This window comes from Brachypodium distachyon, chromosome 3, assembly GCF_000005505.3.
Source record: "Brachypodium distachyon strain Bd21 chromosome 3, Brachypodium_distachyon_v3.0, whole genome shotgun sequence".
In the NCBI taxonomy this organism is placed as follows: Eukaryota; Viridiplantae; Streptophyta; class Magnoliopsida; order Poales; family Poaceae; genus Brachypodium; species Brachypodium distachyon.
Window position 1 is genome coordinate 53,862,280 of NC_016133.3, and position 24,833 is coordinate 53,887,112.

Genomic DNA, 24,833 nt, shown 5'->3' on the forward strand with positions numbered 1-24,833 from the left:
ATGAGGCAACGCAGTGCAGGAATTAATTGGCATTTCTATATCCAGTGCTTCTGTACGTAGTCACACGCTTTACGGTTTACTCCAGCTTGCAAAAACATAGACGGTACGTGTTGCGTCCTTTTGAGTGGTGTGATTTCCGTCTCTTCTCTTTTCGAAAGCTCCGGCGGGTGGCGTTGGTCTTGTCTGGTCCTGACCGGCATGTCCAGTACGTGTTCGATCATAAATTAGGCGTGAGCAAGCTTCTGATGTACACTGTGGACTGTGGTGTTGAACTTCTTTCGGCTGCTGAAGGAATGGCGTTGAACTTGAACGCTTGGACGGATAGAGGTCAACAAACAGGGGAGCAGGCCGGGAACATTTCTCCTCTTCGTCATAACAAGAGCATCTCACTCGGCACCTTGAAAACACACACACACCCGAACACACCAACAAACGGGTTATAGGGCCGCCAGCGCAAAAAAGTCTCACTCAGCCACCCCTTCAAAATCAAATTTAAGCTGAAAAGCAGGACCGGCCAGCCCGGCTTCTCCGCTGCAACTTGCGCCGCTTGTGTAGATGGAGTAGAGAAGACGACGGACAAGGGCTCGAGCCAGTCCATGTCGCCTACTTCAGCTTCGTCCACGCCTTCTCCGCCACCGCTTGCCGTCGCCATCAAATCGCTGCCAAGTGTGAGGAGAAAGAGGTGGGGGAGACACTCAGACCGATCAATTGGCACCTGGTTGGAATCTAGGTTTACTGCGGCTCGAGGTCCCGGCTCAGACAGACAAACCTGGCTAATAGAAGGCGCTAACGCCAGCTCAGCCCGGTCAATGTGACATGTGGGTCTGGTCGGTTAAAAACACGCGCTTATACGTCGCAATCGACATAATTAGTGTTACGTGCAACAACTTCACTGAATCGGTTTGTTTTCAACTGTTCAAATATAGTGGCCTTGCACAGTTTACTCTTTGACACTTGATTGATGCTACTTTTTTTCTTTGAGCGGAGACGGTACTTGGTACGCCTGGACCGACTCCGCGCATGTCATAGGCTGAGGTTATACTGCGCCAGACCACGCAAATCGCACCAAGAAAAGCCCATGGGAATTTTCTTTCTCGAGCTGAAAGCCCATGAAATGTTTCACATGGACATGGCGAAGGCGAAACAGTCGGCCCAGCGACCAGGCCCAAACCTTCGGCAACCCCGCGGCCGAGCATCGCCGAGCCGAGGCCACTTCGCCCGTCTCACTCACACCCGCCGCACTCCCACGACGCGATCCCCGTACTCCCCGACCATTTCTCCGCCTCCGCCTCGGCACGCCGTCGCCAGCACAAGCTGCGCAGGTTTCCCAAGGTAAAGCCCCACCCCCTCGTCCCCACTCCGCCCACCTCTTCAACCCGACGCCCGCAGCTCGCGTCGCTCCGGCTCCCGATCAAATCGAGCGGACGCACTCTTCCTTCTGCCAGATCCCGATCTCGTGCTAGGGTTCCTCGGCTCACGGGCTCGACCTTTTTTTTTTTGGTGCTCGTGCAGGGAGCGATGGAGGATGACTCGCCGGTGGTGAAGACGGCGAAGGGCGCGATGACGGGGCTGGCCGCGGGCACCATCTGGGGCACCATCGTCGCCACCTGGCACGACGTGCCTCGGGTGGAGCGCCACGTGGCGCTCCCTGGCCTCATCCGGACCGTCAAGATGTGCGGCAGCTACGGGGTCACTTTCGCTGCCGTCGGAGGGCTCTACATCGGCGTGGAGCAGCTCGTGCAGGCGCAGCGGAAGAAGCGTGACTTCGTCAACGGGGCCATCGGCGCCTTCGTCGCCGGCGCCACCGTATATGGCTACAGAGGTTAGATATATCTTTGCCGTATTATCCAACGGACGCGCATGCAACTTGGTTTGTAGATACTGGCCACCGATTATAGATTGAGATTTTGCAGTAGATAATGGATAGTAATTTGGGTTGCGGTAGTTCTCTGCGTTTATGCTCGGCATTCGATGCAGCCATGGGCATCAACTCACATTGTGTTGGACCAAAACTGATTACGAGGATATGATGTTCCATTTCAAACAAATTGGGATCGGATAGATAGGTGGATTTAGCTAGGTTTGGAAGGATTTTGATTTTTTTTATTGATTAAAGGTGACAGGAGGGATTGGCACTGGGCTTGAACAATGCTCCCGCAAAAAAAAAAAGAACAATGCAATGCATCGCTTGCTCTTGGATGATCACATTCATTAAGTTATATAGATCGATAACACTCAAATTTTGGCTTTTCGAAGTGCTGTTCAACTGTAACAATGTGTTATTTTGGTGACTTGTTGAAATTATCCAGGATCTTGTATCAGCAAAAGTGTTATTCATGTCATTGAGAGACCATGTCTCATGTTGGAGTAGATACAGCTTCTTCCTGAATATTCTCTTGAGGACTGTCTCCATGAATAATATTGAAGCCCAGTAGATTAACAACCAAACTGGTGTCCTCTTATATTTCTGTAGTACGTTAGACTGTTAGTTACAATGTTAAACACCTTTAAAGGAACCCTTTAAAGGTGATATTTGAATAAGAACATGACTGAAAGCACGATTCTCTAGCTTGAGGGGCCATTACTTCGATATCTGGAGCATTTTGGATTGGTCCATCCTAATATTGGATGATGTCATAGTTTATGTTCCTACATTGGTTGGCTTCTGGTGACTACACAGTAAGAGTTGCTGTGTGGACAGATACGGGTCAGACATGTTTAATATAACACAATTCATATTAGGTAGCAATGCTCTCTCAAAATGAGTTCCCTGGCTTAACCATGACCTTATGAAGCTTCATTGCTAAACATTTTATTCTAACTGAGGATTATAAGCAATATTCACCAAGAATAGTATTTAGGTTCTCTTTTGGTAGCTAGTATTTTTTGAGGTTTTGGTTACTGCTATGGCTTCCAAAGATCTATGTTGCTATATTTTTTTAGGTATTTTCGTACAACAAACTCCAAGAGTTTTGTAAACTGGCGATAAGCCATTTAGCCATTTAGTATGATATACTATAGTATTTAACGATTTTTAGTTGCAACGATGGCAATAAGCCATTTATCCATCTTGGGAAGAAACTTGGTTAGATAAGGCTAAACTATATATAATCGCCTAATAACCCATTAGACTTATGAAACTGGTTTGCATGATGAGATCATTACTATTTATGTCTCTTTATCATGCAATAAAATAATGCCATGTCGAATTTGGGTGTAAGAAGCATAGTTTAAAAAACCGGGACAGGTTATCAAGGTGGTCAGTCTCAGTCCGCCGGCTCACCGGTCCAACCACTGGTATGTTCGATAGATAAGAAGTATAGTACATACAAATAGTACAGATTAATTCCTTTAATTTCTCAACATGGACAATAAAATCGTCTTGTTTAGCTAGTTATTGGGCCGAAATTGAGCCTTGGCTTGCCAAGCCCCGCAACCTGGCGTCGAATTCCACCAAACGCATAATATTTTCATTCCCTGGGCACTACTTCAGGTCATGCTCGATCCACACAGTGGCCTGTTTATCGGGTTCTGAAATAAGCCGGTGGGGTTGCCTGTTCTGTTTTTTTCTTGTCCGACTGGCAGTCAGTACTGTTTTTTTAAACAATGGTATGGATCATGAGTAATAGAGTATCTCCAGTTTGGTTCCTGATAAATCTGCGTCATACCATGGTTTTTTCTTAGCAATTTTAACAAGCTGGTGCCCCCCCTGGGCATCAAGAATACAAATCTGGTTGGTAAGAGATCATTTACAGAGGTTTGATACTGGTTCCAGTGACAATTAGTCAGATAGGATGTCCTGTCGTACCCTTGGTATGCTCTTCAGTCAGATTTTCCAACTGCATTCTCAATTTCTCATATGGCATCACTGAATATGTAAACCCAATGGTATAATACTATAATGTCTTGGTGTGCGCTCTATCATGTTAGTTTCTTGATTATGTCGGCACACTCGTTTGCTCCCCAGCACCAATACGGGGATACATCAATTTTCCAAATGAGGATACGTGGATACTTTTGAGTAATTTTTTTAAAAATCAATATAAACATGAATTGTGAAATGATCAAATGAAGTTCGAGTTCAGCAATGCATACAAGCACAACATAGTAAAGTCGCAAACACAAACAGCAGCTCTACTTAAGTACTTAACTACTTATATCGTTTTAAAACGTAGCAAATTTAATTAGGACATTAATTTTCATCTTCATCTTCATCTTCATCTTCCAACACAACAGTAGCTTCCTCCACTTCTCCAAATGACACACTCTGCAACTCTGGTTCATCAAGAAAGAGATTGGCAACTTCCAGGATGCCAACACCAGTTAGAGTTTCAAAATCATCTCCTCCCACATCCCACATTCTTGTTGTCCCCGTCTTGTATGCACTTGATCTTGAAAGAAGTCTCAAATTGTTGTGCACACAAAGACCAAATCTTCAGCACGCTCAGGAGTTAAGGCATTTCTTTTCACACTATGAATAAAGCTATGTGTGCTCCAATTTCTTTCACGGCAAGAAGAAGAAGCAGGTTGACTAATCAATTTGATAGCCAAACTTTGCAAGTTAGGAACAGATTGTCCATGATTTGTCCACCATACCATTGGAGAGAGCATATGCCTGTCGTTGATGGAATCAGTCATTGAATTCTTCACTTTGAGAGGAGAATCTTGAGTATTCTTCCTCCACTCTTATCAAATCTTCTTGTAATTGGAACATTTTCGTAAAGCATTTCATCCTCATTTTTTATATATCAAAATCCTTGTTGGGGTGGGTGGGGGGTGGGGTACACGGTCAGCACCTTCTCCTTTCCACTTGTCGCTATAATATTTTGGATTAAGTGATGTGCCAAACAGTGGAGTGGATTATTGCCTTTTGTCCACTGGTAAATCAAAATGTCCTGAACAAGAGAGTAAAAGGTGGACTCATAATTTTCTAACCCTTCCCATTCATGTAATAGCTTTCTTTACTTTCTCAATCATTGAATCCCACATCTCATAAATGAGATGAAGACATGGTGTGTTGGTGTCCGCCACACATATGAATTCATATATAGGATCCGTAAATTTGACAATGTAGTCAGCTACACTTCACTAAGTAGCTTATGAATCATTTCTTTAAGTCTCCCATTCTTCACTAATTACCCTAAGCTCGCCGTCTGCTCCTGCTGGTCGCAGCCGCCATGAAGGGAGGCAGCGGAGGTAGGGGCGCTGGGGCGGGAGTGCCAAGGCAACTGGCCTGTGCCACACTTAAATGAGAGGTAGGGATTCTAAATGGGCCGGGCCATATCCATCTTTAAAATCTTTATTTTACAAAGTGGAGTATCTGTGTTTAGATACGGGTAGAGAAGGGGAAGTTAGCACGATTGGAATTGGCATAGGAACATGTATTGATGTACCAGATCGGCTAATGCTCCCAGGTTGATGCGATGTATTCCACCAGTTGACTGGAGACTTTATTTATATATGATCCAGTATATTGGCTATGAAGACTGATATCTGTGCCAATCGACAGGGAGGAGCATTAAGTCTGCTCTTATTGGTGGTTCTAGCCTGGCATTCACGTCTGCTGTGCTGGATGTCGGTGGTAACACTACCAGAGTGGACAATGGCAAAGCGTACCATGCATACACAACGGAAAAGAAGCCAGCTCATTGATCAAGGTTGTGTACTTGTAGCACAAATCTTGCAAGCCATCAGCTCGGTGAATTTTTTAGCTGATGCGTGCTCTTATGCCTGTTTTGCTGATGCACCCTGTTCCTTCGCAAATCCATGATAACTTGTTTTGCTCGAGGGACCAATACAACAGACGCGGAATAAATTTCTATTTATTTTCTTTTGCTTGATTATCGGTTAAATAATCACCCATGACGTATTATACTGCCTTGAATTGAGTCTCGTGCAGTGTGAAATGCTGAATTCTATGAATTGCTTGAGGTTCTTGGATTGTCTCTGTTCGTATGTTATCATTGGCTGAAAGTTTGCACTGCACTACGTGGTGTGTGGTATTCGTCTCTATGATAAGAAATAAGTATGGCGGTACCAAAGATGATCAACAAAGATACATCGTTTGTAACAAATAGAAAAAAGAAGACCTGTGTTCTGCAATTTCTGAGTGGTGATACGATCTTTCTTAAGTTGACGGTAATTTGCCCACGATGGAAGGTATTTTTAGCACCCAATGGAAGTTGTGGAAGAAGATTTAAGGCTGGGAGGAAAATTCTGTCCATAGCAGGCAGACAGAAGCTGGTAGAAGGTGCTGCCCAAGCAATTGGCATTTGTCCTAGATTATCACAGTTAAGATCTATTTGAAGAGTTGAATGCACCAAAAGTCTAAAAGGAATTGTGGGGATGTTAAGCTAGTATTAACATTATGAAAATAAGTACTGACTCCTAAATGTAAACTACGTGAGGTCCTATTCACACCGCATGAGCTTTGAATTGCACGTGCAACAACTTGACCACTTACGGTCACTATTCTATAAAACCGCTCCTGAAAAGTTCCTCCTAATTTACTGTTCTATAAAACCGCTCCTGAAAAGTCCCTCCTAATTTTATCGGTCGTCTGCCCATGTTGTTGTGGTTGAGGTCGATGTCGGTACCCAAGAGCTCGCTGAAAGACGAAGGAAGTGACGTGCAGGCGACACTGTTGGGGGTGTAGAACTCACGGTGGAGAAGATGGAGAGCAAAGCCAAGCTCATGGTGGAGATATGATGTTGTTGATATGAGTATTCATCAATCCTATTAAGTTATAGACCAGTGTGTCACACACCCTCCTCCTCAAAGGACCTGACGTTCTCGTCAGTCACACGCCTAAGCCAGATCGTCCCTTCTTGCCACACGCCCATATGCGTCCAGTGCCGGCAAACACGCTTAACTAGGTTCCTTTCGGATGGGCTTCTGGAAAAAAAGGTATATCTTGTTAATATAAGTATTATATCAATCCTATTAAGCTATAGGCCATTGTGTCACAATAGAATCTATCGTGACTCACTTAGTGTATTTTTAGGACTCAAGTAGTATATATTTTATATAGTATTATAACAAACTTTTCGCTTCACAATACTTTTAGGCAACGCAGGTGTCTTGGATGCCAAAAGTATACAATCGAGTCGACAAAGGTCCTATTCGAGCCAAATCAACGTCGAGTTGTACATGTGCGTGTTGACCATTGCCACGTTAGAAACAAGGAAATTTGCAAAAAGGACAATCGAAGACCAAACCTGACTCTGCACTGCTCAGCGTGAAGAACCTAACCATGTCAACGGCTTCGTAGCGACTGGCCGCACACATGTAAGAAGGGGCCAAGGTGCAACCTCCATTGATAGTCATGCTCCCTCCGATCTGTAATAAATGTTTTGGATTTAGTACAAAATTAGTACAAGGGTTAATAACTTTATTCAAACTCCAAAACCATTACATGTACAATGCTTCGGACTATAGACATAATAAACTACAAAGTAATCGCTAGGACTAAGAATTACAATGAAATTTCTCGAGCAAATCTTTTTTTTGGTATCAATCTTTGCAACACAAAATATTGTCCATGCATTAGCAAAAAGACTACCATTAGATTGAATCGGCAACATCGTCACTCGTACCCTTGCACGATTTGACTATCTCAAAAAAACCCTTGAGACGCCCACCTAAAAAAATGAGAAGCCGTGATCGTTCAACTTGAGCCAAAGATGATCCCTAAAGGTGCAGGTCATCAAACCACATGATCTTTATGAAAACGCCGTAGAAGAACTCCAAAGCCACAAAAGGTCGTACCAACAAAAACACCAAGACAAACTAACGGAGACTCATCAAATTCATGTGAATGGGTATGTGAGGAGACACACTCAAAGTCTCATCACATTCATATGAATGGATAGGCGAGGAGACGTACTCAAAATCCGCATGATTGAACACGTCAAATCCGCGGTGAGTAAAACTTTCTGGAACCGTGCCATTGGCCAATAAGACTCTGGTGACTGTAGGTGAGGAGAACAGATTCCGCTGACAACGGTGCTCAACCTCAAAACACTAAGTTATCTCAATCTTTCTCCCTGGCGGCGGCTATGCAGCAGTTACACTCTGGAAGCTGTGTATTGAGTATTGACACCAAATTGCCGGTGATTCTGCTGTGCCAGATGCTTGATGCAATTGTCCAAAAAAATAATTATAGCTGTACCACACATGAGTGAAGACTTCCTGGGCACCCTTAGAACCAGAAATTTCTGAGCAAAACTGTATCTTAGGGAAAATAAAATAAGACCTGCATCGTGCTACGGTGCAATTGATTGACAATGAAGCGTTTGAAGTGTTAATCTCTTGGCAACTATGTATATAGCCTGTGTACAGAAATTATGAATTAACATATCGGTCTGGATATTACAGTTAAAGGCTTGATCATTTATCTCATCAGCAGTCTAACCGACACAAGAATTGTCTTCGCTCCACTTTCGTTATTATTATTGAACTCGTGCTAAGAACCCACCCAAAATAAATTAAAATTACTCTTGCCACAGTGGACGTGACAACCTATTGGTAAAAAAAATCACCCTAGAAGTTCAAAATTGTAGGAGAGAACAACCATTCCAAATTCTTTTACTATGCTTTCTGCTTGGATTTCTGCTTCTTCAACTCCAATGACGCACCCAATCCTACAGGAGTGTGACCGTCTGCCTTGGCGGGTGGCCCATTTGTTTCCTTGGTCTCCTTTGTGCCATTAAGGGCAGGACCATTAGACTGCTTCCCTTCAGATTCAGTTGTTTGAGTGTTTGTAGTGGCAGATGTAGCAGCCGAGTTGATAAGGCTGAGAATTTGATTTAGTTCAGACACACTGTTTGCAGGAGGCACATTACGCAAAGTAACACCCCTGGCAGCAGCCTTTTTCCGGGCTTCTGCAGTTGCTTTGGCACCTCGCTCATCGACTCCTCTTCCTCTAGGAAGACCTTCTCCAACTACTGCAGCATTATGTGATTTGTTGATATTTGCTGATCCATCGCCAGATTGGATTGCCTTCATTGCTTGGTACAATCCAGGATGCGCCTGGCAAATCACAAGTCAACAATTTGGTGCCACCAAAAATTAGGTACAAACTATAGAGGTGGATGCTAATTTCATGTCAAATTATCACATCTCTGTGGGGCAAAAGCATTGATATTGACTTTCAAAAAATAGCCTGAAAAACCATGGCAGTTTTGCCAATGAAAAAGAAACATGGATTGGCCGTACTGTGTCCAACAATACACACATTTTTACAGGCTGTGGAAGAATTCAATGCACTTCCAGGGTAGGACAACATCTGGGAAGAACCAGAGTCCAAATGGGGGAATTCCAACTAAACTGTCTCAGCTGCCCGTCCGTGACAGATTTACAGCTAGGTGTGTAAGAAGCTTAGTATGTTGTCAGGCCATATGACACCAACATCCCAAGATCAAGTAGATAAATTTTCTGACACAAGGTTCGGCAATTTAAATCATCCCCAGAGCTGTAACCTAATAAATAGAACTATCTATATTTAGGACTCTAGCATATTAATGTGCTACCATTATGTGAGATCAAATTTCAAGGGCATAATAGCAAGACTTGCAAGTTTTAACTAATATCTTACCTTTATAAAATCAATAGCGCTATCAGATGGATTAGTTCCCCTGCCTTTTTGCTTCTGGGCATTAACCTGTACAAGAAATGAACTTGATCTCCAATAGATAATATAAGAAGATTCAGCATGCTAGGGAAGAAATATATGTAAACCATAAAGGAAGCTCCGATTTTCTAAATTTCCTATGGAATACTATGCATTGTGTTTTTGCTTTAGGAAATGCACGAGAATCCTAGGATCAAGAGCGAAACAACTTTAGGAAATATCTTCTGAGCATGTACCTGCTGTTCCCGACCCTTAAATGTATTCAGCCAATTTTCTGAATCTTTTGTTCGTGAATCATCATTCCCTAATTGTTTTACCAGTATATCATGGGTCTTCGTTTCATGCTGCCATCAAAATTCAACACACATCAGTACAGTATTTCAAATGTTATTTCACCAACCATTTTCTGTCAGAACTAACCTGAATCGAAAGCTTGTATGCACCCATACAACTGAATGCAATGGCAAGAGCATGATAGCATACTGCTGTTTGAATATGGCCTGGGCCTAAAAGGCGCTCATTCTTCTTAAGTGCTTCTTGAAGATACCTAAGAGCAGTACTCATATTGCTTGCATCCTGATACATCATCGCCACATTTATAAGAGTTGCTGCAACATCCGGATGATCAGGACCTGATGCTAAACTTAGCAAAAGCAGTGTACGGGACATGTGCCGCAATGCAAGTTCAGTTTGATTGAGCCCATGATAGAACAAAGCCATGTTGCCGTAGCTGAAAATAAGACATAGCATTAAATAAAGATTGTACGATGTATTGACTGCCACTGCTATGTGCCAATAGCAAAGAGGTCATTTCAAAGTGAGACAATGAGACATCAGCTCTTGCATTACAAATTTTGGACAAACCATGAGACTTAGAACTGGCTGTAAGTTTTTGCAATGATGATAGGACATTCAGTTTAACTTGGATAAAATAAGTTGAACTTTAAGCTTACTTTAAATGCACCAACTAAAATTTATAACACAAATAAATTAGCCAACTACATACCTGTGGGCTGTATCAGGATGATCTAGACCAAGGCATCGCTCATTTATGACAAGTTCTCTATGTTGCTGCACAATTGCTCCCGCTGTATCGCCCGCATGGTATAAAACCATAGCAAGGTACCTTCAGACAAAATAAAACGAATAAAGATAACGGTTTCAATATGAATTAAGGTTTATTCAAAAAATATTTATACAGCATTCTCATGATAAGAAAAAAATGCGAAACATGCCCAGCATCTGAACTCTTTTATGTTAATATTCAGCTTGCATAATTGCAATCATACATGTGATGCAATAATATTATCACCGATACAGTTTCTTGTATCTATCCATATAAGAAATTTTTCACGCAGTAAGGCAGTGGGCATATAACATGATCTAAACAGTTCTGGAAATGCTGTGGAACATATCTACCAAAGACTTATAGATAAAAGTAGGTATACCGGCAACAGTTTGCAGCATCCTTGTGCATGGGACCATTTATCTACAATAATAGCAATGGTCAGAATTCAGAAGGAGATATCAGAAGTTATGAGGATTTTGATGCTAAGGTAGTTGTATTGTTTTGTGTACCTGTTGAAGTAGCGAAAAAGCTTCATTAAATAGTGCATACGCCTCGTTCAGTGTTCCCTGAAATGCATGAATGATAATTTAAATATTAAGCATATATACAGATCAGTTCAGCAGAAAGAAGAAACAAGTAAACACTTTACGGCAAGATTGTATAGGACATATATACCTCAGCCATTCGGATTTTCCCTGCTTCCATAAGCTTCCTTGCGTCCGTACAGGTAGGAACAGAGTGCTTGACAACTGGTTGGAGATTCAAGATATCTGAAGGTTGGAATGGAGCTGCAGCATTCAGATCATATTTACGAGCAGCGATTGTTATTCCCACCTGTTAAGTAAATATTGGATATTTGAAACAGATAAGATGGCATGGCCACAATAATACAAGAATTTAGGGTAGCGTGGTTCTAAAAGCAGGTCAGCATTTTTTTTAAATGCCCAAACGGGCAGCTGCAAAGTAGACTTCCACCCACAGTACAATTAAAATTTCTCGAATGAAGAAAAAACCACACACGGCAAAATATCATCTGATAAATATAATTATCATAAAGGGCTGAACATAGTTAACCTTTTGGCAAAGATTACGGAGAACTGCAACTCTTTTAGCCCCAACCCTCGCATCATCTGGCACTTCAAACTAAGTAAATGAAGTCCATTAGTCATGGTGCTCACATAAAAGCTGAAAATGAGAAGTAATAGCTACCATCACTACCTGATATTTATGTTTTGCAAACTCCTTAATGTCAGACCAAATTCCATCAGATGTTAGGTGGGAATATGCTGATTGACCCTTTCTTGAAGATGCTGAATGGCCAGATTTCTGACCCTTGGTCGATTTTTGAGTTTCATGACCCTAAAATATTGAACACAGTAGTAATACCAGTTAAAAATGAAACAAAAATAAACTAATTATAGGTACCGCACACGTAACCTCCAGATAAAGTTCCTTCACAGGAATATCGCAGATTGCTAATGATTGGATATCATACCTTCTGGGATTTCGACTGGGCAGCACTACCTTTTGTCGAAGCAGCCAAAACTTTGCCGATAAAACAATTTAAGAAATGCGCAACAGCAGGTCCAATATTATGGTCCGGGCTTTGCCTCAGTATATCCTGGAGTGATAAGAGCAAGGGACGGTTAACAAAAAAGTGCACTACCACTATAACTAAGTTTGGGAGTTTGACAGGAGGTATTAGCAATACGGTCCCACACGAGCACACGAAGCATCAGTGTGCAAAATTCAAGGTCACCTTGGTAACTACTGTATCCAGACAGGGCTCATGTAATAACATTAAAATACAAGCATAATTAAAATGGAATTTTATCTCTTTTTCCACACCTGCGGAAACAGTTCAGAATGAAAGCTCATGGTGATTTTATCTCTTTTTGCACACCACAAGAAACAGTTCATAACAAAAGTTCATGGCGACTTGAGGTACATTAGCCGCTCTACAAATAGAATGCATTTTCGATGTAGCTTTCATGACTGAATTGTTCGAGATCTTTTTTTTACACATGGAAGCCGATAGATATTAAAAGAATATAATCCTGATTGTTGTAGATATATCATGAGATAACAGAAGCACTTCAGTTGATTTAACCGACTTTGACATGATTTGTTTCAACGTCACGAACAATCAGCTGCAGTCAGAACAAGCAAGATAGACGAACAACATTCTTTGCAGACTTGACAATATCTTAGCAGAAGACAAATCCTATAAATATTGTAAAATGCTTGATGTCACAAAAAATAAATAGCTGCATCAGGCATAAACAGAATAGGGGCATCACCTTGACAACATGTTTTGCAGACCTAACAATTATCTCAGCTGAAAACAAGTCCCATAAATGCGGCAATTGCTTGATCATACCTGCAACCTGATAAGAGACTTATTTTAAGAACTTAAGAACATATAACTGCAATGGAATGTAAACTTTCACATGTATCAGTCCAAAGAGACTCACTTTGCCCAAATATCTAACATTTATCCCATTGCTATGAAGCACATCGGTTAAAGTTTGACCATCCATAGGGGAGACATCAAGAGAGCAAAGGTCCTGAACAAACTTTGGGATCACCGTCTCTAGCAGATATGAACCAACTTTTTTGACCAAAGCTTCGTCTGCTGCAATCTCCTGAGTAAATTGAAGAGCATAATGTTACGAAATCGCGATAAAGGATATTAAACTAAGAGTAGTTCTTAAACTAACCTCTGGACTGCCAGCAAGCTTGTACTCCGTAAATACATTTGGATTGAAAAGAATTTCAGCAGCTGAGTCAGTATTTTCAGCAGGTCTAGGAGCAGAACTTTCATCAGACTTGTCATGTCCCTCCACGATAGTAGCCTGAAATATCAGGAATAAGTTTCTAGTTTACATACAAACAACAATGTGGACCATGTAGATGAATCAGTGCACAATACTGATCCAACTTCCCTAACTTCTGGATTAAAAATGGAGTGGAAAAAACAATTTGATTTGTGCGCTGGAGAAGGCAGAGCTCTTGGTAATAATCTATGATCATGCAACTGCATAGCTGCTAATGGCACAAAAAAATTTGCAATGTTCTTAGGACAACATTTTTCCTGTTTCGGAGTGACATAACCAAAACCTAATTTTCAGATGCTTATTTACTGCATGCATGCATGCTAATTGGCTTAATGGTTGGAGAGAGACTATCAGATTCTTCTTTTCCAGTCATGCTTCAGCTTCTAGCTCATCTGGGGCATTATTTTATAATTTATTTGGATCTAGCTGGTCCTTGTTAATAACATATTCCCAGTTTCCCACTAGGGAACTCCCATATTCAAAGAAAAAATGCATGCTAGTCTTCTCTACGAAAAAGTAGAAATACAGTGAGAACAATTTCGGTACCAACCGTAGCATCTTGCCCATTAGACTCTGCAGGGACATCTGGAACTTTCTCTGCCGGGGGTTGCTTTATGGATTCAGCCTGCTCAATTAAACAGTATCAGATAGTTAGGATTACCCAAGAAATAATTCATGTTCCAGTGAAACATAAAATAGTTAGTACTACAAATAAAACTGTGTGACCAGCTGACCTCAACAAATGAGGCTACAAGTTCAGGCCTCAACACACAGAAGCGGTGCTGCAGTCCAATGAAATTAGAATCTCGCGGAGTCACTCTCATCAGATCCAAAATATAATGCCTATAGTGGGTAAATGTCAGAACAGCTTGAAATACACTGGTAGGACCATGGATACACTTCATTCTAACAGAGCAAAGATAGCAAGAAAGTGACGAGTCACGACAAAAGTAAGAGAAATAACACTACAGCTCATTTGGCACCTCACATTTCATTTCATTTCATTTCATTTGGTAGAAATCAAATGAAATCAAATTCTTTTAGAAGATATCATTTAGTTGAACTTGAATTCCGAATTCAATAATCATGTTTATCTGCCACATGGATTTGTAGAATGAGACAAATCCAGAGAAATGATGCCTTTTAGATAGGAATTGGGTTTGGGTGTATGTACAATTCCATGGAATTTCAGATTGAATTCTTATATCTAATTCCATGCCAGCCAAATAAGTTGGTTTCTGGAATCCAAAATGAATTCTAGAATTCCATGCCCAAATGATGGGAGCCAAACGAGTTGTGAGAGATTTTGAGGAATTCAGCCATTTGATGACTGGACTTGTTTTCCCTTACGATGTGGCCGGAATGGGCAAGCTCCGGGTAAAATCTGGACTCTCTCTTTCCAAAGACGGACATGAAGGAAGTAACATTGGAGATCTTTGACAGTTCAGGCGTGTGATAGTTAAATTAAGGTAAGAAGAATGCACTCCTATTAGGTTATTTACATGCTCAATGTTTCTAAAACAAGAAACCGAACAAAACATAACAACTCGACCAGTCAAACAAATAGCCTGTCAGAAACAACAAAAAAGGTAACTGTTGCACAGTATTTCACCAACCACTGAAAAGGTAGTAAACAAATCAGTGTTCAACGTCGAGATAAGAATTACCTGTCGTCACTACCAACAATTCCCTTGCATTCAACTGTAGCAGCCAATTTTACAGGATTGCCAGAACCATCCAAAACAACATGCTCCTTCACATGGAGCCGCTTTGCAGCCTCAACTACCTAACAGAGCAGATTCTTATAGTATAAATGAAGACATCATCATGAAATAAGAATTAATTACAACAATATGCCCCACGACAGATAATCAGGAGTGCCATGTAATCACAGTGAATCAACAGAAAGTAGATGCCTCGAACACAAAATATGCAATTTTAGTATCGCTAATGGCAGTCTGAATAATAAGGCAACAAACCAGTCAGCTTCATGTGGTTAATCATTAAATCAAGCAATTAGACCTTAATGAACATAGCATAACAACAAGTGTAGTTGAACAACCAACTGGCAGCACTGTTAAGTTCATGTCTGAACTGCAGGTCGTGATATAGATAGACAGCCCACTAGTAGGCATAAACAACTGATAAAATCATCCAATCATGTGGAACAATGTTTAGCAGATCAGAAGAGATAACGAACCTTAGCATGGAATGCCTCGTTCCAAGATATCTTCTTGCCATTATCGACAGAACCATACAGAAGGGAGTCGGACTTGTCTCCTTGAAGTATACCAGGTATGATACTCTACAAATCCGGCACAGTAGCATAAGGTACAATAATAAGAACTACCGTCACTAAAACCAATATAAAAGGAAAAAATGTAGTTCAAATATGGAAGAAAAAAAAGAAAAAGTAGGAAGCCCAAATGGGGCACCATGCTGCCTAAGCTCCAAGTTTTTTAAAACATCTATTTTTTTCATTCAATTTTGGGTATATATCCGACTACAAGAATTCAAATGAAATACACACCTCCCAAAAACATCAATCTTTTTAAATGAATTAAGGGTATATTCGAATCACACCCCTAGAATCAGGGTATGAACATCACATACCCAAATTTCAGGGTATGTGATTCAAATATACCCAAAATAATTTAAATGCAGATGTAGTTTTTTCAAAGTTATGTTTTCCATTTGGCTATATACTCAAAGGTATGTCCCCAAAAAATATAATTTCCAAAAACTATATTCAGATTATCTTTGAATTTGTGCCTCTTTATATGATCCGGGCACCATGGAGCATCTACTGTTTTACCTAGGTGCATACAAGAAAATAAAATACTACAAAATGCAATTATCAAACTCTTTATATGATCCAATAAGTTTGTACTACATCTCTTTTTACGGAGTCTACAAAATCACACAGTATACTCAACCAATATAACTCAAGTAGGGACCATATCAAAAGTAAAAACAGAGAGCGTTTCGAACTCAGGATGTGCAACAACAAAAAGTAGGAATCCTGAGTAACTGCTTTCTAGACATATACCTGAGCTACAACCCTGTGACCTCTGTAATCAATTATTGCCATGGCAAGGTTGTAAAGACCAGGAACATCAGCTTCTTGGTAAGATTTGGTTCCCTTTAAGTCATTATTAGCGGAAGCATAGGTCGCCTGCTCACTGTCTGCTATTTGTGCTTCTGCGGATGCATCAGGATTATTGTCCAAAACACCATTAGGCTCTTCAGTTTTTGAATTCGGTGCTACACTGGAGTCTGTATGTTTCCTATCTGCCTTAGCACCCAAATCTGGGGAGGTCACAAGCGTACTTCTACTGGAACCATTTTGACAGTCCAGCTTGTGGTCCTTCGAAATTTGCTCATAGTCAGAGTCGACAGCAAAACTAAAGAAAATATTGTTGTGGACATACCTGAAATATATACGTATGAGCACATTAAGCATATAGAAAAGGCATGAAGTTAAACAACCTTGCCTACCATTTGTCAAGACTAGGCATGATGGTATCCACAAAAACAGTGGTTGAAAGTGAAATTGAAAATCTAAGAGGAATACTTGTAGACTGCATCAACCTAAAAACAAGACTGGTTGTTGACACAGCCAACTCGAGGTTACAATTGTAGACACTGGTCCCTATTCTTGGTTCACTAGCACTTATGTACAATTAAAGATAGGATGCAACTTCTCAAACATAAATCACCTTGTTTCATACATCATATTTCAAGCAGGGCATATTATTAATAGTACTTCTATGAACATGGGACCAGAATTTTGCAAATAATCCCTCAGATCACATACCCATTTCACAACTTCAGGTCTTTTGAAATCAAATGCAACCAAATCACATAAAATGGGTTGCATTTGGTGAACACGAATGATAGCACATGACTATGGGCCTGCCCTAGATACTCCAAGCACGAACTAGATATAACATTGTTCACATGTTTGATTAACAATGTAAAATCAAATGATTCAGCAAAGTTTTGTGGCCATTAAGCAACTCTGCAGTTTAAACAAACATCAAAGAGATTCAGATAGAAGTAAGATAGCCATACACATGCATATACATGTAGCTTCGATACCATATTATGCCATGATATTATTAAGCAGTCTAAAATAAAAGAGGAAAACAGGGGGTGCGGGGTTACTCACATATGAAAACATTCTGGATCAGTTGGATTGATTGGAGGTATACATCTATTAATGACACCAACTGCTCCTTTTACCGCAGCATCAACAAAATCACATGTTACTTTATAGAGTGCTCTACCACGTAATATCCTAAAACAACCAGAAGTAATCTGTCAGTTAAGTTTATGGGTACCACAGAAAATGCAATGGTAGATAAGAACCTTTCTTGAGGATTTCCATGAGGGAACTCTCGGCAGGACTGCAATTCCTCATTCCAGTCTCTCTGCATGCCGATCAATTCAGTACCATATGATAACACGACAGAATCCTCAGCCCTTGCTGCATCCCTTTTATGCTCTGTTGTACATAAAATGTAAAGCTAGTTAAAGTTCAATATCAAGAGCTATTGACACAGAAAAGTACAAGGGAGAGAAGTTTCTAAGCTAACGCCAGCTGCTCTTGGAGATACGCAATACAATATGGTATCACGGAAATGTCAAGAGGAAGTTACCTGACACAGGGTAAGCTCCCAACCAAGAAGTCACTGGGAGCAAGGCCTGAACATTCTCAAAAGGATGGGCTGATGCTTTGCGGTCCAATATTTCACGAAAACCTTCAAGAGATTTGTACAATTGTCACAATAAGGACAAGCTACCATTAAGGGGCACTACACGGTTAGTAAGATACAATCCAAAGTAATGGCCAAACCTTTCTTAAACTTGGCGCTAACTTTTTGTAGCAGACCAACTAAAGTGCTGGCCTCATGAGATTGTTTCAACGGTCTTGAATCCAATATATTTTCACTGCTAGCATTCACATAAAAAGATTTGGAACTCCCTGTGATGCAGTATGCGTTTCCTTCTAGTGTCACAACATCAATATAGATGAGATCTCCATGTAACCTAAGGAAACCATCAACAATTGTTAATTGCAGATTATCAAAATAGCTGGTGAACAACCTTCTAGTTCTAGCTAAGGTATTATACAGTAACAAACAGGTCCTCACTGAGGACAGAATACAAGAAAAATAATGCTTCGAAGCTAACCAGAATTGCAAAGAAAGCTTAATGAATAAAAGCAAATTAGAGCATTCACTAGCATTGTCCTACAACTGTGTATATGCAAATCAATATAATCCAAGATAGCAGGAACAGACAACCAAAGATTCAGGAGGGTAGGCAACGCCAAGATAGAAATTGAGAAATCAACAGTATGAATGAAAAATATGTTTAATTGCATCAAGGGAACTTTAAGGGGACGGACATGGTGTGTTTGTACATATGTAACTATATAATACAACTTCAATTTACTTTAAGATCTTAAATTGTTCCATCATTTTCCATATTTTCCCCATTCCGCACCTCTGGTTCCTAGATGGATGGAGGAATGTCTGCAAAGTGCTGATTCTGCTTATGTTTAGCATGATTAAGGAAACCATGATTGTCAAGCTAAATTTTAAAACATGAGATCCAGGTGTACCATTCCAACTGTTCTATAAATGCTACCATACTTGATCAGTCACCATGCCATTAGAAGATACTCCCTCCTTCTCACAAAGGTTGGCGTCTTTGGTTTCGTTAAGACAAGGCATTGACTAAAGAGTTACTCGCTCCATCCCAATTTAAATGTCGTTTTAGGCAAATCCAAAATACCAAGCCTGCAGCTAAGAACGTATCCTAATGAGCTGCATGCAGCTGGAGTTGTTTTCCCCACCACCAATTGCTGGCGCATGCACTCTGGTCAGCGCACGCCCCACCGCCGCACTTAATTGTCGCTAGCACTAATCACCCATGCCTGCAGTCTCATCCAATCCGAGCACTAAATCCCTTTGCATGCAGTTTACCAACGCACGAGTAGTTAATGCCAAGGAGAGAAAGCCGATGAGTTTGTTTGGGCATCCTAATACGACAGTTAATTGAGGGGGAAAAATCAAAGTCTAAAACGATATCTAAATTGGGATGGAGGGAGTACTTTATATTATTAATATGTTTTTTCAAGACATAAAATTTATATGAACAGATTCGTCTTCAAAAGTTCTTACTGATAACTGTGGTTTCCGATCATATAAATTACATATTAATAAAGATATTATCTGTCAAAGTCTTGTCTTAATGAAACCAAATATACCAACCTTTGTGAAAAGGAGGGAGTATAAAGCATAACCGGACAATCATATGGGATCCAAAAGACTGTCCTTCTAAAGGTATACAAAAATATTAAAATAATAAGATGAAGATGTGAATCGAATCAAAAGAGTTAACCTCCTATAACTTGGTGGAGGATTGAACGACGAAAAAACTATGCTGTCCACGCATTTGATTTCCGCTGGTGCAGATGCCAACAAATTAGTAAGAGCAACAGTTGTGTCCTCCATGTAATTTAAACCATCAAGCTCCTGGTTAGCAGTTTTTCCTGCATCTGCTGAGGAGGGAGGGGAGGAGGACGGACATTAGATCGGATTAAGATTCGCATGCAAATCATACATAGCAGATGAAACTGCAGCTGGTACCCCAAGCCAAATAGAGTATTATTAAGGGGGGAGAGAGAGAGAGAGAGAGATGTTGATAGTGAGACTCTTGCTGCAGAGCTAGAGATGTTGTAAGTACCTGCATTTTTCCCCTGGGTAGACTCTTGCTGCAGAGCTAGAGATGTTGATAGTGAGACATGAAGACTAGAAAGAGAGAGCAATTCCCTGACACGGCGGAGATGAGACCTAATAGACCTCTCATCATATGTTGCTGAAAAAACATTATTTTCAGTCCCATAGTATCAAATTCTGAGGAAAAAAATAAGAAGAAGAAGAAGAAGAATTCTGTAAAATGCATGTATACAAACCAGCAACCATCTCCAACGAACAGCCACCAGCAGTTATATCTGCAATCTCAGAAATTTCATTGTAGTCCTCTAACTGGTGTGCTGAACCATCTTTTGTATGCAATATCAAATCGTAGCACGTGTAGAAGCAAGTTTCAGGTGCATCCAAGAGGAATTGTTTGACATCAATAACAGAATCTCCCGGGCTTAGCTGCATATGTAATAGCACGATATGAATTACAAAATCCTATTTCCTTTCCTCAAAATTATATGATGATTTTGACAACATAGTCTCCAACAACATCTTTGAATGTCAGTGTTAAGTTAATCTGACCACTCAAACTATAAAATATAAATGTCACAGAATTCTGATCAGACTATAAAAACTAAGAGATAAAGACAACACAACTTTTACACATACCTGTAGCTCTAGCTTTTCACCAGATTGTGTCTTAACAGAAACAGGGTAGAGATGAAGCTCTCCTGCTTGACATGAGAAGGTTTCCTTATTAAACCAGTTGTATACCCAGCAGAAAGAATACCGTTAAGAGAGCATACAAGCAGACATAGTACAGATGCTATACACAAATAAAAATCGCATGCTCGTGACAGGCAAACTAGAATGCACTTGCATAGAATGCTATGGATTGAAACAGAAGATATACAAGCGATCCAATTTAAGTTCCATAAAGGTGTTGCCACTCAGCTCAGAATGGTTTCTAAAAATGGTCGACCAGACAATTCTAAATGCACTACACAGACATCGGAGATGATTTCAGCTAATTTTTAATGCATGTTCAGTATCACTATTATTCTTAAGTATCATCAGGCATCACTAGCGTACGCACACAGTTACAGACTTTATTCACTCAGCATAGAAAATTACACTCATCAATTCTTGCCTTGCTCTAAATTACTTCGTCAATAAAAGTACTTTGCCAGTTGGATATTTGTAACTCCAATGTTTCCGCCGGCAACCAGTCAATTCCCAAAAAGGTTACGACTTTTTAAACATATGGATTATAGAGCGCAAGCGGTTATCTCACCTTCAGCGGGCTTCTCTGCAGGCTGTGCGACCGAAGCTGCATCTCCCTCCTCCTTTTCAACATCCACCGCACCGACCTCCGCAGCAGGGGCTTCACTCACAACCCCGTTCTCAGGCTTGTCCTCCTGAACTCCATCAGTAACAGGCACTACCGGCTCCACCGGAACGGCCTGGCTGGCGGCCTGCGCCTTCGCCTTGTTCCTCCCACCCTTCGACTTCCCCGCCATATTCCTGCCCAAGCCAAAAGCAACAACACCAAATCTCATCAGTCAAAACCCCGCCGCAGCCCATAACACACAAAAACAAAATGATTCTCCCCACTAAACCGCATCCACACCCCGAGCACCACGCGAGCGCACGATCTGAAGTGGAATCAAAACCCTAAACCCTCGCGCAATCGACTCCGAGCTGGACGGAGCGCGCGCGCCAATGGGACGGAGTAGGCACGGATTCGGTAGGAGGACGAGGGACCGGATTGGGGGGGCGCACGAGAGCGAACCTGCCGCCTGCGGCGCCGCGGAAGCTTCGGCTCCGCGGAGAGGAGAGGCGGCGCGAGGCGGAGAACGAGACGGGAACGATTGGCTTTGGAGGCGAGGGGCTGTTTGGGTAAAATGGAGGAGGGCAGATGCCTGCGCCGGACGCCGTTTTTATACGAGCGAGCGGCCCCCCTCCTAATCCCCCGCGGTCGCCACACTCCGCCGCTGGCGTCTGGGGCCTGGGCTCTGGGTAAGGCGAATCTCTCGTTTCGTTAATTTTTCTTCAACCCGTTGCGCACGCACGGCGGTGATATTTCAGCCTCTGATGTGCGGCTGCTTTGTAGGGGCAGTTTCGACATAGCCTGCGCCGGAAACTACTCCGGCGTGAGATCCCGGAGGGTGGTTAGGGTTTTTGGAGGGGTTTAGGCGGCTCTAGCCATTGGCTAATGGTCGATCCACGTCTTGTCTGACATTCACACGGTTCGGAGTACTACCACTGAAAGTTCACAAAAAAAAAACCAGTAGCACTGATCTCAAAATGCAGAGTACGAAACGGTAGACATATCCTAATGTGAAACAGTGCGGTTTGTTCGTGTCACTAGGCGAAATTTGGGTAAATTTTACACATACACATCAATTATGGAAACGGGTAAACATGATACTGATGTGCTGTTTAGTTAGGATCGAGTCAAGTCCATTTTTAGAAAACATACATGCTCCCGAATATCATGCATGGTTTGTACTAATATGTTTCCTCAGTCAGCTGGCATTGGTTCCTGATATTGCCCAAATAATCTTACGTGATTTTCGATGGAAACAATCTAGCGTCCAGTGCCAGGCTTATAACGACCGAAAAATGATTGGCTATTAGGGACAGTGCTAATTGCACAGTAAATCTTATGGCCTACTGTATTACCCTCAAAAAATTAGGGATGGTGTTGTTAGATTCAGCGTATATCTGTGTCGAACACATATTACCAACTCGAGATTTCGAATGCCATGTTTCCATCACATGATAGGCATGCCTCACTTCCTTGAAAAAGCATGCATGCCTGTAACTGACAAACATAGTTTTGCATAATAACTATAACAATGTTGTTTTGTTCCGATATCGTTGAATGTTCACAACTTGAGCAACATGTTTATATTATGCCACTCGGAAAATGGAGGTAGACTCACACAACAAGCCACTCAGAAAATGGAGGCAGCAACAACAACACCTCTCAAAAAACACCTTTCTAAAAAAAGACCATGTGGTTTGAGGATTGTTGCGATGTCATTTATGATGATAACGTTTTCAGATTTATAAGATGCCAAGAAGTCACAAGGAAATTAGCAAAGTGGTTATGGAAGGGTACGTGTGATTGTTGACTTTTGGGGATAAAGATATTGTCTATGTTGTCCTTTTGTGAGGGGATGCGGATATTAATTGGCCATGGTGCACGTGTCATTTGCAACACCTCTCGAAAACAATCAATAGGAGCAGATGAACGTGCGGTTCTTATAAATCTGTAACGAGGGGTTGGAAACCATGTTGCTGCAATTAATCTTATATAACATGTTGAATACAATAAGAGTGCACATACTATGATCTTGATTATGCCATAGAAGATCACATGAAAAGATTCAAATAGGTTTGAGCGGTGCTATACCTAAGAAATCGAGGGCCAGGTGCGGAATTCAAATTTAGTTCTTTTTTTAAGAATAATGGATGACGAAACATGACACATGTTTATGGCAATACAATTCTTCTAAGAATTAAAAGCCAAAATCTTGAAACTCTTTTTTTTTAATAACAATGGTCTCACGATTTGTACTTCTCACTAACATTTTGCAATAATACATGGATCGACATCTTGCATCACATATGGAACAGAGTAAAGTTGCTTACAAATAATCAATACTCACATCCTCTCAGATCTTGCCACGAAGCAAACGATCGCCATGGAGGGTGGTGCTAGTAGGTTCGGATGAATGGGACCGCCGCGGCGCTGCACCACCGAATCCTCACCCCGCTGCCCCACGACAAACAACTTGCGCAGCGGTCTCGTGCTTCGTTAGAGACAATAGCTCCGAACACTCCCATGCCTGCCGAAGCCCCCACCCATCCAAACCACCTTGAGAAAATCACAAGTGCTAGCTTCGCGGTTCGCCGGTGACGACATTCGCAATAGTCAGTCGATATCCAGGAAGAGCGGGAGGGGAAAAAGATGAAGAAAATGAGGCGTCGAGTACCTTCCTCTAACCTGAATAAAACAAACTCGTGTGCAACATTTGTCCCTGTAAACATTGAAGGCAGACACGACCACTAACAGGCGGGACAAACAAAGAAAAAAACGCTCCGTGCGAGAATTCCTGTAGCCTTAGACTTTATGTGCAAGGAATTGTCACAACACCGTTACTTTACCGGTACCTCCGTTCTCAAACAAATATACTAAAAAATATACATGATGACAAATTTAATAAAACTAGTTTAGAGTTCTAGATGGCAGCAGATTTTCTATAAATGTAATTAAATTATCGTGATATGCAATTTAAGAAAAAAAACAGAATTAGGAAGGGACGAAGTATCGACAGCGAACGGCTACCGGCCTAGATAGCGGTGTACCCAAGTTATAACTAGGTGGTGCACTAGACATCGGGTCTACAATCATTTCCTTTGTTATGTTTCACATATGCATAGTGTGACACGCATAATACGAAATGAGATTTATGTTTTTTTAGAAAAGGAGAACGGGACATTTTTGCTCTAGGTCCGCCCCTGGGCCTGGAGTTTCGGGCATACATTGAGTTTTCAGTGAGAGAAAAAAA

At 41.3% G+C, this 24,833-nt stretch overlaps 2 protein-coding genes and 2 long non-coding RNA genes across 5 annotated transcripts; 2 read left to right on the top strand and 2 right to left on the bottom strand.

Annotated features, from left to right (window-relative positions):
* Positions 1-1,171: 1,171 nt before the first annotated feature.
* On the top strand, positions 1,172-5,941 carry LOC100838295 (outer envelope pore protein 16-3, chloroplastic/mitochondrial). The gene is made up of 3 exons (XM_003570197.4): positions 1,172-1,332; positions 1,513-1,822; positions 5,510-5,941. The coding sequence occupies exons 2-3, from the start codon at positions 1,519-1,521 to the stop codon at positions 5,650-5,652; spliced, it is 447 nt and encodes a 148-aa protein (XP_003570245.1). The 5' UTR covers positions 1,172-1,332; positions 1,513-1,518; the 3' UTR covers positions 5,653-5,941.
* LOC112271403 lies at positions 5,894-7,349 on the bottom strand. Its single transcript, XR_002964289.1, has 2 exons — positions 7,218-7,349; positions 5,894-6,894 (listed from the first exon to the last, which is right to left on the bottom strand). It is a non-coding gene; the product is annotated as an uncharacterized LOC112271403 (long non-coding RNA).
* Positions 6,766-8,413, top strand: LOC112271404. Its single transcript, XR_002964290.1, has 2 exons — positions 6,766-6,906; positions 7,067-8,413. It is a non-coding gene; the product is annotated as an uncharacterized LOC112271404 (long non-coding RNA).
* Positions 8,294-22,291, bottom strand: LOC100836869 (clustered mitochondria protein). 2 transcript variants are annotated; one of them, XM_003570191.4, is made up of 29 exons: positions 22,046-22,291; positions 21,548-21,777; positions 20,923-20,984; positions 20,523-20,712; positions 20,294-20,425; positions 19,949-20,108; positions 18,396-18,589; positions 18,199-18,300; positions 17,909-18,044; positions 17,709-17,837; positions 16,587-16,968; positions 15,738-15,842; positions 15,205-15,323; positions 14,272-14,380; positions 14,088-14,162; positions 13,421-13,555; positions 13,175-13,345; positions 13,001-13,087; positions 12,196-12,321; positions 11,919-12,059; positions 11,775-11,843; positions 11,376-11,534; positions 11,210-11,266; positions 11,080-11,120; positions 10,638-10,757; positions 10,052-10,361; positions 9,868-9,975; positions 9,596-9,661; positions 8,294-9,030 (listed from the first exon to the last, which is right to left on the bottom strand). In XM_003570191.4, exons 2-29 carry the CDS (start codon positions 21,771-21,773, stop codon positions 8,590-8,592), a joined length of 4,152 nt encoding a protein of 1,383 aa, XP_003570239.1. In that variant the 5' UTR covers positions 21,774-21,777; positions 22,046-22,291; the 3' UTR covers positions 8,294-8,589. The 2 variants fall into 2 exon arrangements, with proteins under 2 accessions (XP_003570239.1, XP_010235889.1); XM_010237587.3 differs by having other exon boundaries at positions 8,590-9,030; positions 19,949-20,105; positions 22,046-22,196.
* Between the last annotated feature and the right edge of the window lie 2,542 nt (positions 22,292-24,833).

Excerpts from the sequence above, each read along its gene's own strand:
- LOC100838295 (XM_003570197.4), top strand. The coding sequence starts at position 1,519 with ATGGAGGATGACTCGCCGGTGGTGAAGACGGCGAAGGGCGCGATGACG. Across the intron at positions 1,823-5,509 it reads CACCGTATATGGCTACAGAG|GGAGGAGCATTAAGTCTGCT; the intron begins GTTAGATATATC and ends GCCAATCGACAG.
- LOC100836869 (XM_003570191.4), bottom strand. The coding sequence starts at position 21,773 with ATGGCGGGGAAGTCGAAGGGTGGGAGGAACAAGGCGAAGGCGCAGGCC. Across the intron at positions 20,426-20,522 it reads TTCGTTGGAGATGGTTGCTG|CAACATATGATGAGAGGTCT; the intron begins GTTTGTATACAT and ends ATGTTTTTTCAG. Across the intron at positions 11,844-11,918 it reads TTGCAAAACATAAATATCAG|TTTGAAGTGCCAGATGATGC; the intron begins GTAGTGATGGTA and ends TCATTTACTTAG.